Raw genomic sequence first — 13,628 nt, 5'->3', positions numbered from 1 at the left:
CACAATGGTCCACAATGGCATGGAAGTCATTAAAGATGGAATAAGTCATGCATTCTATGGCATGTAACTTCACATTTGTCTCAAGAAACCTAGTTCTTGTTGATTGAGTGAGTGTAAGGTCCGAGAGTCACGCCTGGTCTGCGAAAGATCCTAGTGCATGGCGCGCACACCTAAATTTACGCTAGTATTTCTGAATCCCTATCGGTATGTGGCTTCCACTGCTGGGAACCAAAACTGCAAGCTCGTGTTCTGTAACAGTAAAATATAACCACTGAGTCACCACCGTGAGTACAGCAGATGCTGCTCAGTTATAAGTGCTGCTGAGACTCACTAACGCGTTCTATATTTCATTAACAATTCAGCTGTACTCTCTGCATGTTTGTGCTGATGGCTATCAGCATTATCAGTGACGTTAAACGCCGTGGCTCACGAGATGTTTCATGTCTCATCGCAGATAAGGTGTCATATTACTGCTGCTGTACGCTTCGTGTGCTGGTTGGTGCGCTTCGGGAATCGCCATATTGTGACAGCTGCGTTTGCGCCGTCCTACTGGAGACATAGTGCTCTTCTTCAATGCACCTTGTGGAATGCGCTCTTCTCCAAAGTGGCAGCCTTACCTCATTGACAATGCCCAAGGCTAACAGGAGGTGTGCACACTTGTACATTATCTTTTACTGACCTTGGACATGGACATAAAATAGATATTACAAGCGGATTTTCTCTGACCTCTCTTTCGTTTCAATACATTTATTTTGTTGGCAGCCACACACAAACTGGATCCCAACAATAAAGTAATCTGTCTAAACATTGAGAATTTCCTTTAAGTGTTTGCCAGGAAAACTTGACAATATGAATTACAATTAAATGTGGGCTGATGACCCTAGATTTTAAGCTTGATTATGTAAGTCAAGTGATGTGCCCTCCCCACAGATAGTCATATAGAACCTCCCACGGTAGATAAGAGATATGGACGATAGATACAGAAACAAATAACATCTAGAACCAAAAATATACCACCTGGTCTACACAAGCTGTATGGCTTCCCCAAGCAATGATGCAGCTGTGGCTATTTAAGTCCTATCTAACACACCAACAATTTAGCCCGAAGGCTTTCATGCAGTAGCACTCAAGCATGTATTTACACTTGCTACGAATGCTGGCAAAAACTGGAATGCCAGTTGACACAAATAGTAGCCCAAGTGCTTCTGCAAAAGTTGTACGGTTACAGCAATGAAATATACTACTGACCATAAACAGTGGAAATCTGAAAGCCTCGCATCATTTTCACGCATCTCACTATAAAATCAGGAGTACCTTCCCCAATCAAGGTTGACTTGGTGAACAGTGCCGTCAGTTCACGAGTGAACACGGTAGACTTCGACGCTCCAACTGACTTCAGTGCTGCCGACTCAGTCTGACGTACTATGCCCACTTTGTGGCCACGAGACACAAGGCGCTCCACGTGGAAACCCAGACGGTGGACAGGTATGCTGGCTGTCATAAAGTTGTGGTCTTGATGGCACATGATACAAAGCTCACGGGAAGCCAACTGTGCAAACAGAAGTAAACGCTGGATCAGCAAATGCAGTCATATATATCTGGCTTGCATGAATGTACTCAGTCAGAAACAGGCATTAACTAGGAGTTAGGAAATGCCCGCTGTCTTACACTACACAGCAAGAACTGCTCGCAATGTACTTCCATTTCACTTTTGAAAGTGGACATCATGTGAATGCATACATTGTAGTTCAAAACTCTGGCTTGTGTAACCTATCAATGAATCGAGCCTTTCATATAAAAGTGAGAACTCGGTCGTGTAATCATTTGACCTTAGAAAGTGAAAGCAGCCAATGATCAACTGAGGTGGGAGTAAACTGAGACAAAGTTGGACGATTATTGCAACGCATTTACGCTGCATCAATATGCGCTATTCCTACAGCTTTGTACGCACATAACTGCTCTGCACGGATAGGATACCGCCAGAGACGATAAACACAACATTACCTCCGCATCTTCTCCGAAAAATCGGAAACGATATCCGCATTCAACCAGCAGGACAGTGTTGGGGTGCCGCTGCTTGATCGCCACGACTTGACTCTCAAGCGGCGTGTAGCTAAGAAAAGAAAAAGGAAACGGAACCACATGAAGGTTTCGCAGAACCTACTCATTCATACTTCACACAAGCAATCGAGTAGAGCGTCTTCGCAATACGACGTTGTGCTCTGTAGTATCACTGCACATGTGTTTACCGCGCCAAAACTGACCTGGTTGGTTTCGAGCTCCCCGCATCGTCGTTTTGGGCGAGCGCGTCATCGCTTTCTTTGGTCACCGTGGAGTCGGCTTGACGCGATGCCGCACCGAACCGGGAGCACAGTCTGTTTTTGATGTTTGTGAAGTCTCCGCTTGCAAGTCCTTTCCTTTTGTTCGAAGCGCACGCTGTCGAAGACGACCCCGCGTCGCTCGCCGACTGTTTGGAATCTCTTTTCCGCGTCTTGCCACCGCTGCCTTCTTTCTGCGATTTTGACGCTGCCCTGCGCCTGATTATAGCGCGCAGTTGCGCCGGAGGAACCATACCTCTGTCGCCCTTATATTGGGCTCCCGCGGATCACCTGCCACAGATATTGATCGAGCACTCACCGAGAAAGAGAGCAGCTGAAATATATGTTACTAACACCTTGGTACGTATATTACTGGACTCGGCATCGCGAATTCACATCACGATGTTTGTTAAATAAACAACCACGCGCTGAATGAAGGACAACTTGGATGCTTTGCCGACACATGGGTACCGCCATTACGCTGAAACGAAACTGAAACAAATGGTTTCATTGTTTTGCTGATCTTGTAACTGAGTCAAATTATTGTATCAATCTCTATGGGGTCAAGTAACCGTCACACGAATTCGCAGAAATTACAATACCGTTTAATTGCCAGCTTTAAGAAATACAGAAAAGAACGAAAATATCTTTATAGGATTTGTTGTTTTATTTCTCCTGACGGTTACGTCAAGATGCAACCAAAAAACATTTGCGATTGGGCAGCCAAATAAGCACATTGCCTACAATTATTTCTTTTAAACTATAGATGGGCGAAAATATAAAAACACAGCGCGTGCAATCTGGGAGGCTATGCTCAGACCCAGTTACGATCATCTATTAGAGCGCAGATACATGCTTATAAGGTAATCGTGTTTTGTTTCTTTCCTCCATGGTATTCTAGTAAGTTTATGCCGAAGGTTAGATTATTAAAGCACAGGTGGCATGACCATACAGAAATATTTCTAGGGACCGTAGTTTGGCTGTTTCCTGCAATGCCCACAGCGCGTTGGCAATCTCAAAGGCTGCACACGCATTATGGTGGGAAAAGAAAAACTTTTCCGTGGTATGCCTTCCCTTATGTTGCCTCTGAGCAGTATACCGTTGTCTCCGAATACTCTCCAGCACATCTTGGAGGCCACGCACTTTCCGTCATGTTTCGCGTTAACGTCGCTTCACAGCAGCACCTGTTTTGTCGACGCGAAGAGCGGGAAATTTGGACGTGCGAAATTGTGGAATGTGCCCCTAATGCGTCTTTAGACACGGCCGTGTTTCAAACTTCTTGATTTGTTTTAGATTCTCGCGGGAGAGGCCAGTCATATTGTATGTGTTCTTTGTGCGCTTCTTTTCTTGCGCCGTTGATTTCATGATGTTTCAATCTATGTTCTGACACGGCCGTGTTTCAGATATGGGACCTTCTCACTGAGGTAGGGTGAGGAGAGGAGGCGTCGCCGGAGACGGTGAGTGCGTAGGGAAAAAATAGCCAGTGGAGTCAAAGTAGGGAAGAGCGAGAGAGAAAGAGAGAGAGAGAAAACAGGAGGTGAAAGGCAGAGAGGTTAACCAGATGAAGTGTCCAGTCGGCTACTCAAGCCGCGCAACGTACCTTCCTAACGCCCGACGCGTCTTCCCCTCAGTCCCATCTCGTGCACCATCGAGATGCGACTGCTGCAACGCCCACTGGCGGCACTCCACAGCGCACCAGCGTTGTGACTCCTGGTAGCTTCCGGACCACTCTTCCTTGTGCCCTGCTGCAGTTGCCTTATACGAGCAACGTGGCGCGAACATGTCGCGCCCGCATATGAGAACGCTGTCTGAAAAGTTTGAGACGGGAGATAGGGCACCGGGGGCGGCGCATGCGTTGCGCCGTCTGGCAACCGCGTGGACGGTCGCATCTGCGCCTCTAAGGGGTCTTCGGGTACCCCAAACAAATAGCACGGAAAGCCAGCTTTTGCCTCCTTCAAACCATATAACACCGGTTATGTTCAAAGGTGTGTTGCATTCTTAGCCAACATGAATAAAGCGTTCGGTTTTACATTGCACTCAAATTGAATAAACACGACCCCGTTTCAGCACTCCTTATGCATTTACGGAAAGCTTCGCTGAATATAGATTCCAACAGGGCACGTTGGATCTGCTGCATTATTTCCCCACTCTCTCTATCGGGGTTTGCGAAATCGTACAGCTGGAATGTGTTCCTCTATAGAGACCGTCATGATAGCTTTTAAGTGGAGATACGTTTAGGCGATTTACAGTGTAAATGGGCTAGGGAGACGCGCGAAATCGTGTAATGCGGTTGATTACCTTCTCTACGGCCGCTCGATTTTATCGAGCGGCTTGCGATTTCTCTATAGCGAAAGCGTCCCAGCTAAAAGACTGCATTGTCTGTGACGTGGTGTACGAGGCCTTTCTGTAACGTATCCGACCATATATGCTCCCCCTCCAAAAAAAGAAAAGAAAGAACGAAACGTCGGTGTTTTCATCGTCCTAATCACCCCTTCAAAGTATGCTTGCCTCATGCTTCCACACACCGAGTCCCACGCTCTTTCCACTTCTCGAAACACTCCTGGAACCCCTCCTCGGGAAGTGCTGCTACGGCGGCCGTCGCGATTGCACGTGATCGCACGTCCTCCCCGGTTCGAAAGTGCATTCCTTTCAAGTGCGCCTTTCAATTTTTATGAACATCTAAAAGTCGCGTGGGCTTATGCCCGGAGACTAAAGAGAGCTTTAGATTAGGGGACGCAAGCTGCTTGCGTACACGCAAGAACTTGGGGCCACGGTACTGTGCATGCGCAGACCCCTACGTCTCGGTCTGCGCATGCGCAGTACCGTGGCCCCAAGTTCTTGCGTGTACGCAAGCAGCTTGCGTCCCCTAATCTAAAGCTCTCCTGTAGCTCGGGAACTTGACGAAACGCTGAAGTACCGTGCTGTGCCAGGAAAGACAAAATCAGTTGAGGCGCACGAACACGGGCACCATACCAGATGCGGTTGCCAGGTCTTCAAGTTACCCTGCCGAAATAATTGGTAAAATTTTGCTGGCTACCCGCCGCGTGCTCAAATCGTCCTTAAAAAGGCAATAACAGCATCTTTGTTGCTATCCCCAGCTAAGCAAATTTCTGCAGGTTAAAGAAATCATGGACCCCCCCCCATCCTCCCATATCGAACAGTGTAGCAAACTTGCGTCTCGCAGTTTTTTCTAATATAGATAAGCTCGGATCCTTTTCAGACAGGCCTTGTTTTAGACTCTGCCGGCGGTCCCCATGCACCCTCTTCATCGAACCTGCGACTTTCTTGTTCTTTTTTTTGTTTGTTTTTTAATTCCGACAAAGAACGAAAATAGTAAATGAGGCCGATTTGTCACTCTGCACGAGGTGAAAACAGCTTCACAGGGGTCACACAGCAGATGTTGGACAAGTGTATTTATTGGCTCCGATGGCGATTATTTTTCAGGGAACTACAGGAGTTTTCTTGCCTAAATGAAAATAAATTTTCTTTTGGGGGGCAAGTCGCATTTTTTCTTTCTTCGAAAGGTTGGGGGGGGGGGGGGGGGCGATGCATAGGAGAGGGAAGCACCCACGTATAATCGACTTAGAATGAATTCTGACGCTGATACCAATTTCGAGATATGCTTTGCCGAATTGTGCGACGAAATATATCGGTGTTTCAGTTAAATTTCTCCTATACTCTTCTCAATAAAATAAGGCGTTAGATTAAAAAAAAAAACATTTTGCCGCTAGTTAGACGGCGTGACTATCGCAAAGCTGGTGCTATAGCTTCGAAATTCGTTCCAGGTGGACATGCCGCTTCAAATCATCAATCAGCATATGTTGCAAAGAAATCGGTTAAAAAGTTAGCCAAAATTTGATAATTATCGGAATATTAAATGTGATTTTTCTCGTCTGGTTAAATGTCGATGTGCTCGAATAATCTACCTCCGGCGGCATAAATTGCGCCGTCTGCTGCAGGCGAGTTTATAAATATTCTGTCGAGATGAACATGTTACAGCAAAAGGGAAAATGTTATTTTAAATGTAGCGTAGATATGCCTGCATGCCAAGTTGTATACGGTTCATGACACACACACACACACACACACACACACACACACACACACACACACACACACACACACACACACACACACACACACACACACACACACACACACACACACACACACATATATATATATGTGTGTGTGTGTGTGTGTTATATACATCCACCAACGTGCGTACGCCATTAGACGTAGAAGGGGGGGGGTCAAGATGAGGGCAAACCTAATGCTCTATTTGTGGCTTAGGGGGCGATTGAGAGGATGTGGAGTGTTACGTGATGCCGTGCAGCACACTGATTTGATCGAAAGATCCTTGAAGAAATGAAAAGAAGCAGTAATAACTGGTTTTTCTTTTTGCAATAACACTTTTATTACACGTGCTGCCTTGCATCAAACAGGAGTCAGCGCACTGCGCCATACGCACGAGACAGATCGCCGCGGTGGACTAGAAGAACACTCGTCTATGTACAGAGTCACAACCTTGTTTTCGATAGTTCTTGGCGTACACGTTTTAGAAAATCATCGTAAATACAGAAAATGCAAGTGAGAGAGGGAGATTCGTCATAACAGAAATGCTGAGAGGGCGACCTGAACTGCAGTGTTATATCCTGCTACTGTGCGTTGGGGTAAATGGGGGGAAGGAGAGAAAGAGAGGACGATGATAATTACAGAAAAGTAAATGTGCATGAAAAGAAAACTAGAAACACTTGTTGCAGTCGCATATCCAGTTAACCTGCTCTCAAGGAAGCACCAATGGAATTAATGGCCTCACATAGAGAATTGAGGCCATGGACCTAAATGTTCTATAAAATGTTATGTTTGTGCAGATATATATGCCTTTGTTATTTCAGGTAACGAACCCAGTGAGTACTTCCCTTCCAACCACATTTACATAGATAGATAGATAGACAGATAGATAGATAGATAGATAGATAGATAGATAGATTAGATAGATAGATAGATAGATAGATAGATAGATAGATAGATAGATAGATAGATAGATAGATAGATAGATAGATAGATAGATAGATAGATAGATAGATAGATAGATAGATAGATAGATAATCGAAAGTCCCAAAGCAACACTAGCGTTCTGAGGAACGCCTCAGTGGAGTGCTCCGGATTCAATTTGACCACGTGGGTTTCTTCAAAGTGCACTTAAATCTAAGCATATGCGGCGTGAATCGAACCTGAGACCTCGCGCTCAGCAACAGAGCGTGACAGCCGCTGAGCCCCCGCTGCATGCATTCGAATATCCCCAGCCTGCAGTGACCTATCACCAGTTTTCCCTTGCGATGTCCAGACACACTCCATCTTGGTGCTGAGCTGAAATTTGGTGGCCGTCCACGTTGTCTAATACAGAATAAAAAAAATTCACAATTCGATGAGATTCAAGGGGGATTTTCTGATCGTAACAACCACAAGGACACAGGCACCGCAGACAGAAAAAAAAATTGAATGCTCCCGGTATCAGCGTTTGAAGCCGACAGGGCAGTTCTTCACGGCAACGAAAAGCATTAATTGGTGAATCGCATCTTGCCAGCTTTCGATAGAAGCCGAATTTTAAAATGAAGTAGATCACACAATACAGCACGATTAACGCATATAGGTTCACGGCTCTGGACACCCCATTGAAGAAGACCCTTATGCTCAGCACCATAATCCATATGGTCATACTGGTTTATGCGGACTATAATGAGGGGAGGGGGGAGGTAGGGTTCATATGTTATACATATGATCATATAGGATTATGGTACAGGACATATGAAGCATGCACGTTTCTGTATACGGTGCGCATATAAGTCCCTATAACACATGTAGATGTAGAAATATCTAACTCATAAATACCCATATGTGCTATTGAAGCGTGACAGAAAGTACCAGAGACATGTACAACATACGCTTCACGGTGGTATAGTCAACAATGACATGTTGTAAACGTGACAACATCAGGTCTGCACTAGTGTGCAAGCTAACTTCAAGTCATGGTCCTTGTGTACTTAAGGGTACTTAAGATCCACATACTATATTTCCATGGAACTGTAACGTACAAAGAAATCAAATCTGTGCTTGTAGATGTTGTGACGTCACTTTGAAGGCTGTAGTCGCACGCACCCCGCACCACCAATTCAAACAGACACACGCGAAGATCGGCATCCACAATATACATACTACATAGTCCTAAAACCTATTTGGCACTGATGCACTTTTGGAATGTATAAGCGTTGAAGGAAGTAATTGCACGTTGTTTTCGTTCGAGCGAAAAAAACAAGTTGCAGACGGAACAGGAATACATCGGGAACGCGTCGATGCGGAGCTCCGTCCCACGATCATGTCCGCATTGAAGCAAGTCCTCAGGCAGGTTCATCTGTGATCGTCTCAATGGCAATATTGCCACAGCTCAAGCCGTGAGCGCAAAACATCAAGTCTCGCTACCACGGTTCACACAGTCGCGCGGGAGATTAAGGTGCTCATTTCGGGCGAAAGTGACTTCACGATGACGTCCCTGTTCAACATTGTGCTGCAAGTCTTGTGAATGCTACTGTAGAAACAGTAGACACTACCACCAAAAAAAAGAACACCATCGTTGCAGCCAACGCATATATGTCTCCTTCTGGCTCCAGACAAAAGTGACGTTGCGGTCACGTGCCTCGGCTAATGTTCCTCATTCCTGCCGGAAGTGACGTCACGTGGGCGTGTCGGCCGCCAGACAGCGACACCGATGCACCCGCCGCAGCGTCCTCTTGCGGAGCGCCGGTTTCTGGCCGGGACACACGAATGTGACGCGGACTGGTCGGAACTTGACCGGCTTGCAGGCGGCGCATGACACGAACGCCGCCGCTCCTCCCCGTCCTATCCCGACCGCGTTCAGCGATGGAGCCGTGCCGTTGTTGCTCTTGTCCGAGGCGCCGGAGACCGCGACGTTGTAGCCGTGCGGAACGTAGAAGGACTTGCACTGTCCGTAACAGTAGCGGTTGCGTAGCAACGCCGAATGACAGCCTCGTTCCCAGACGCGCTGCACTAGCGGGGCCGTGCGGCACCAGTCGCGTCGAGGCCGTTGGTCCTGGTCTTCAGCATCGTCGTCCTGTTTGTTGTGCTGTCGACGGTGGTGGTGGTTCTTGCGAAAGTCCCGAACCACGATGGCACGGCCCAGGACCAGTCCCGGACCGCCGTCCGAGCGAAGAACCCGCTCGATGGGGGATCCGTTGCCGAACGGATGCTGCAACCGCATGCGACGAGGGTGGTGCGTCGCCGGAGGGGACGCCGCTGATTGGCGTGCGGCCGGCGATGACGTCATAAGCGGCAGGCTGGCGAGCAGAAGCAGCAACCCTTCCGGAATCCGCATGTTTTCAGTGAGAGCGCAGTGTTCCCAGACAGTCTCGTATACCTGCGGAGTGACACAATTGGGCAATCAGTCGGACAAGCACGTTTTTTAGGTTGCTGTTTCCTAGGCGAGCTATAGAAAAGGTTACGGGAACTAAATGACGTAAATTACACTGCGCTGCAGAAGTAACGCCTCTTTACGCTATATTCTAGAGCGGCGTGGTCTGTGTGTTATTTCAGTTATTGACGCGAAAGCCTCAAATGGCCCATTTAGCAACAAAGGAGGCGTCTGTAGCAGCGAAAAGGCACTTAAATTCCCATTGGCTGCGACGCCATGTCACGAGCGTGCCTCGACGGAGCAGAACGGGCGAATCGGAAAACCTGCTGCTGAGATGCTGCAAAGAAACTGAATTGGCAAAGTTGCATAATTGGTGCATCATTTTTTTTAGTTTTTCGGCAACGTCTCGCAAAATTAAATGGACACTGAAATCAAGAATCTGCTTTAACTGTCGCTGTGTTTGAAATGTTCTCTGTTAAATTCTAAAAAAAAAACTCACACAATTCGTTAAGTAAACGCCAAACAAAATAACTTCTGCTTTATCCTGTGTTCTGCATTATCCTGTGTTAGAGGCCATCATGCATTGCAGTAGTCTGATTCTCGCAGTCAGACAAAACTCATAAATATTTTATTTCGATGAGCGTATCAATAGATGCACCATACTGGAGTTTTTCGTCGAAAACCAGGCTCGCCAAGTTGCGGTCATGAGTCAAATAAATGCTGTACAGAATTTCAAACAGAAGTCGTTTCCTTAGCTTTTTGAACTGACTTGAATGAACATCTAATGCCGTATACTGTACCACAATAACATGTGATCGAATGAGGTTGCATATAAAACACTCGTGTTCATGTGAGACTGTTACACACCTAAAACAATGTACACCCTTTGGGGCTTATCTGGCGTCACAACGATAATCGTCAGCCGTCTTGCCCGATACTTCCAAGTCACAAACGGCTTGCGCGTTATCAGCGTGTAAGGATACACATCATTATCGACACGAAAATAGCGAGCGCTGAGTTTTCAAGATAAGAAACGCAAACAAGGCAGATGACGACTATCGTTGTAGGACAAGATAAGCCACAGTGGGCAAACTTTTTTAAGAATGTAGACATATGGACTTTGTGGCATGTGAGATTTTTTTGGCAAGCGCAGACACTGTACCACATATGATCGAAAAGATAGAGTAACGCGATACAAGAACTGTCAGCAGATCCCAACGCGTGCAATGATTCCATGACTGTTCCAAGACTGCACTACACCAGGGCATTTACCTGAACTACGACTGGGTCGCACGTTGCAATATGACGCATACATGTACAGAAAAGTAAAACCGCATGTACTACACTCTTGAGCCAAGGGATCAAACATGGAATGGAAAGGCCGTTTCAACGTGTACACTCCTAAAAAAAAATTAAAACACGAACCGCAACGAAAAGCTAGGAACACATCGTACGCACAATTACACAGATTAAAGTGCGACGTGTAATCGCTCTACAGCCACATTATAAGCATGGCTTAGTCACAAGAGTACGTCTTGGAGTCTCAATTAAGCCGATGTTACGGATTCAGGTGAAGCTGAAAACGAAACAATGCAATGGTGTTGCTTAGGAATTTTTAGCACTTCATTTATTCCAGCGTTATTCCTTTATGACGGAATTACATGAAATCGATCGCCTGAACTATGACTGAATTTCATGACTGCGCGTTTCCATGTGAACAATGTACTATAGAATAATACATTAACCTCGTGAAGTGTATACTAGTGAGCTTTCTTGTATACAGCTCTCGGGATAAAGACGACGTTTTGATTATCAGAAAGTCAGTAACGTTGCTTTCGTGGTCGCATGACATCTTCATGGCGGCATTCGCACAAAGCCATATGTCTGTGTCACGTGCGTACGGCGGATGTCATAGTAGTCGTAGTGTTCGGTCTACACGTAAAGACCGTTCAGTCGCAACACGCAAAGATTGTGCATTTTATTTATATGTGGCAGACGTCATTGTCTTAACTAAGCCTCGAAACCGATTGCGCAGTTTGGCGAGGGGCACATGAATGTACACGTTTGAGTACACGAGCAGTTTAACTAAACGCCTAGCTAGTAAATATATTTTGAACATTTCTGCATTCGTAACATATGACCTATGCAAAATACATTTGCATGATAAACTGCCTAGGCTGTTAACCTGTTAGGTGTGTGATAATAATTGTCTCACAACTATCAAAATTATAACTGCTATCTTGGCAACTTTTGATGCAGAGAAGTACAGGCTAATTCGTGGGAATTCAAGAGTTAAAATTACTAAAGATCGACGTGACAGTCAAAGAGTGTAATCGTTGTGCTGTTTGTGAGGGAGTATTAAAATACACCGTTTACACTGCGTAGGTTTTCCCGCGCGCTGATATGATGATGGCAGGAACGGGATTGCAGCCATGAATATTTGCGCGATTCTAGTGGCTGAAATTGTCAACTTTGCAACTCGTGTCAAAGGTTTTATCGAGCTGAATGCGCAAGTTTTTCCGTACTCTATTCCCGGACCATGGAGCATATATAAATTTTACAGGTCATTGACGCAAGACCGTGTACATACTTTAGCTTAGTGAAACCACAGTTGTAGCTCTTCAGAATGTACAATAAGACGAATCAAATTACTAACGCAACACAGACGTTTCAGTAGAAAAGCCAGCGATGGTGGGCCACTAGATTCGCTTCTTCTCCGGTTTGCAACGAGATGTTTGCCCGTATGTGAAGCATGGAGGCCCAAAGCATGCGGTAAAATTAGGTTGGCGGGGGAACAACGTACTCCGTGAAATAATGACGTGATGAATAGCTCGCAAGAACACTTACCACGAACTCCTGTCGATGAAAGAAGTCGACGCTCTTATTTTCGGATCTCACATAACATACGTTGGCCCTGGTTCCACAGTTTTTTGACGGCACAGCGAAGTATGATCAATCCAGTGAGCTCGGCGTTGAAATCGTCGCACCGCACTGCCGAGCAATAACCTCGAAAAAGAAAAACAATAGACTTTCACGAGAGGAAAGGAAAGAGAATGTCGATTGTCAAATACGGCGCCGACTAAAAGCGAACGGGGTCCGTGAATACCGAACGAAGGCGCTCTCACGTCCTTCTTCACAACAATTTTTAAGTAGGGCGGCCGACAACAGCGAATACTCGAATAGAAAAGCAGACGACGCGCGCCACGGAGAGGAGCAGACGACGCGGCGGCGGCGCGTCTCGTCGTCTGCTCCGCGGCGGTCATGGATCAACCAATAGCATCGCGGCGCGCAGCGCCACGGAGGAGAGGGAGTCTCGTGGCGCCCTCTCCGAGAGGGCGTGGCAATGTCGCCGCCGCCGCCGTTCAAGTTCACTTGGCGCCAGTCGGCCAAATGGCGTCGTCTGCGCTGGCGGCTCGCTGCGGCCGTCGTCTGTTTCGCGCTCCCATGCGCAGTGGCCGTTCAAAACCCCGTTGCAAATCAAAAACGCTTTCTTGCCCCCTCCTCACAGCGGGAGATCTCGCACACCTCTACTACCTTCCCTTTCTTAGCCTCTCTCTCCTTGGCGTTGTGCATCTGTTGCTGATTTTCTGCCTGTCAGGCCCTGCCCCTCCGGCCCCCCTTGTATATGTACGTTCGTTCCGCAACATGCGTACCTGCAGGGATCTCTTTATTTATCTATTTATTTATTTATTTGTCGTGACGTGCTTATTTCGGGGCCGTTTCTGTTTCGCTCTTTTGTCGGAGCGGCTCTCTCGCGCTTCATTTACCGAGTTCCTTCCTGGACGGGCCTTCCCCGGGTAGATGCGTGCAGCACGGCCAAGGCTCGCGTTAGCGGAATCGGCCGTACCCGATATTAACCGGCAATCTTCACACTTTCGAAC

General features: G+C 46.8%; 2 protein-coding genes across 2 annotated transcripts in view; both read right to left on the bottom strand.

Annotated features, from left to right (window-relative positions):
* The window catches only part of LOC126534468 (DNA mismatch repair protein Msh3-like), a 30,946-nt gene extending 28,157 nt beyond the window's left edge, over positions 1–2,789 (bottom strand). The window contains exons 1-3 of the mRNA XM_055072209.1: positions 2,265–2,789; positions 2,005–2,113; positions 1,315–1,549 (exon numbers count right to left, since the gene is read on the bottom strand). Coding sequence (XP_054928184.1) covers positions 1,315–1,549; positions 2,005–2,113; positions 2,265–2,572 — 652 coding nt within the window. The 5' untranslated portion in view covers positions 2,573–2,789. The remainder of the gene's footprint in view (positions 1–1,314; positions 1,550–2,004; positions 2,114–2,264) is intronic.
* Positions 2,790–6,710: 3,921 nt separating this feature from the next.
* LOC126534895 (uncharacterized) lies at positions 6,711–12,926 on the bottom strand. Its single transcript, XM_055072212.1, has 2 exons — positions 12,595–12,926; positions 6,711–9,753 (listed from the first exon to the last, which is right to left on the bottom strand). Exon 2 carries the CDS (start codon positions 9,709–9,711, stop codon positions 9,052–9,054), a length of 660 nt encoding a protein of 219 aa, XP_054928187.1. The 5' UTR covers positions 9,712–9,753; positions 12,595–12,926; the 3' UTR covers positions 6,711–9,051.
* Between the last annotated feature and the right edge of the window lie 702 nt (positions 12,927–13,628).

Source organism: Dermacentor andersoni, chromosome 7 (assembly GCF_023375885.2).
Source record: "Dermacentor andersoni chromosome 7, qqDerAnde1_hic_scaffold, whole genome shotgun sequence".
Lineage (NCBI taxonomy): Eukaryota > Metazoa > Arthropoda > Arachnida > Ixodida > Ixodidae > Dermacentor > Dermacentor andersoni.
Note: the sequence above shows the minus strand (reverse complement) of the source record. Positions and strands in the feature narration are given on the sequence as shown.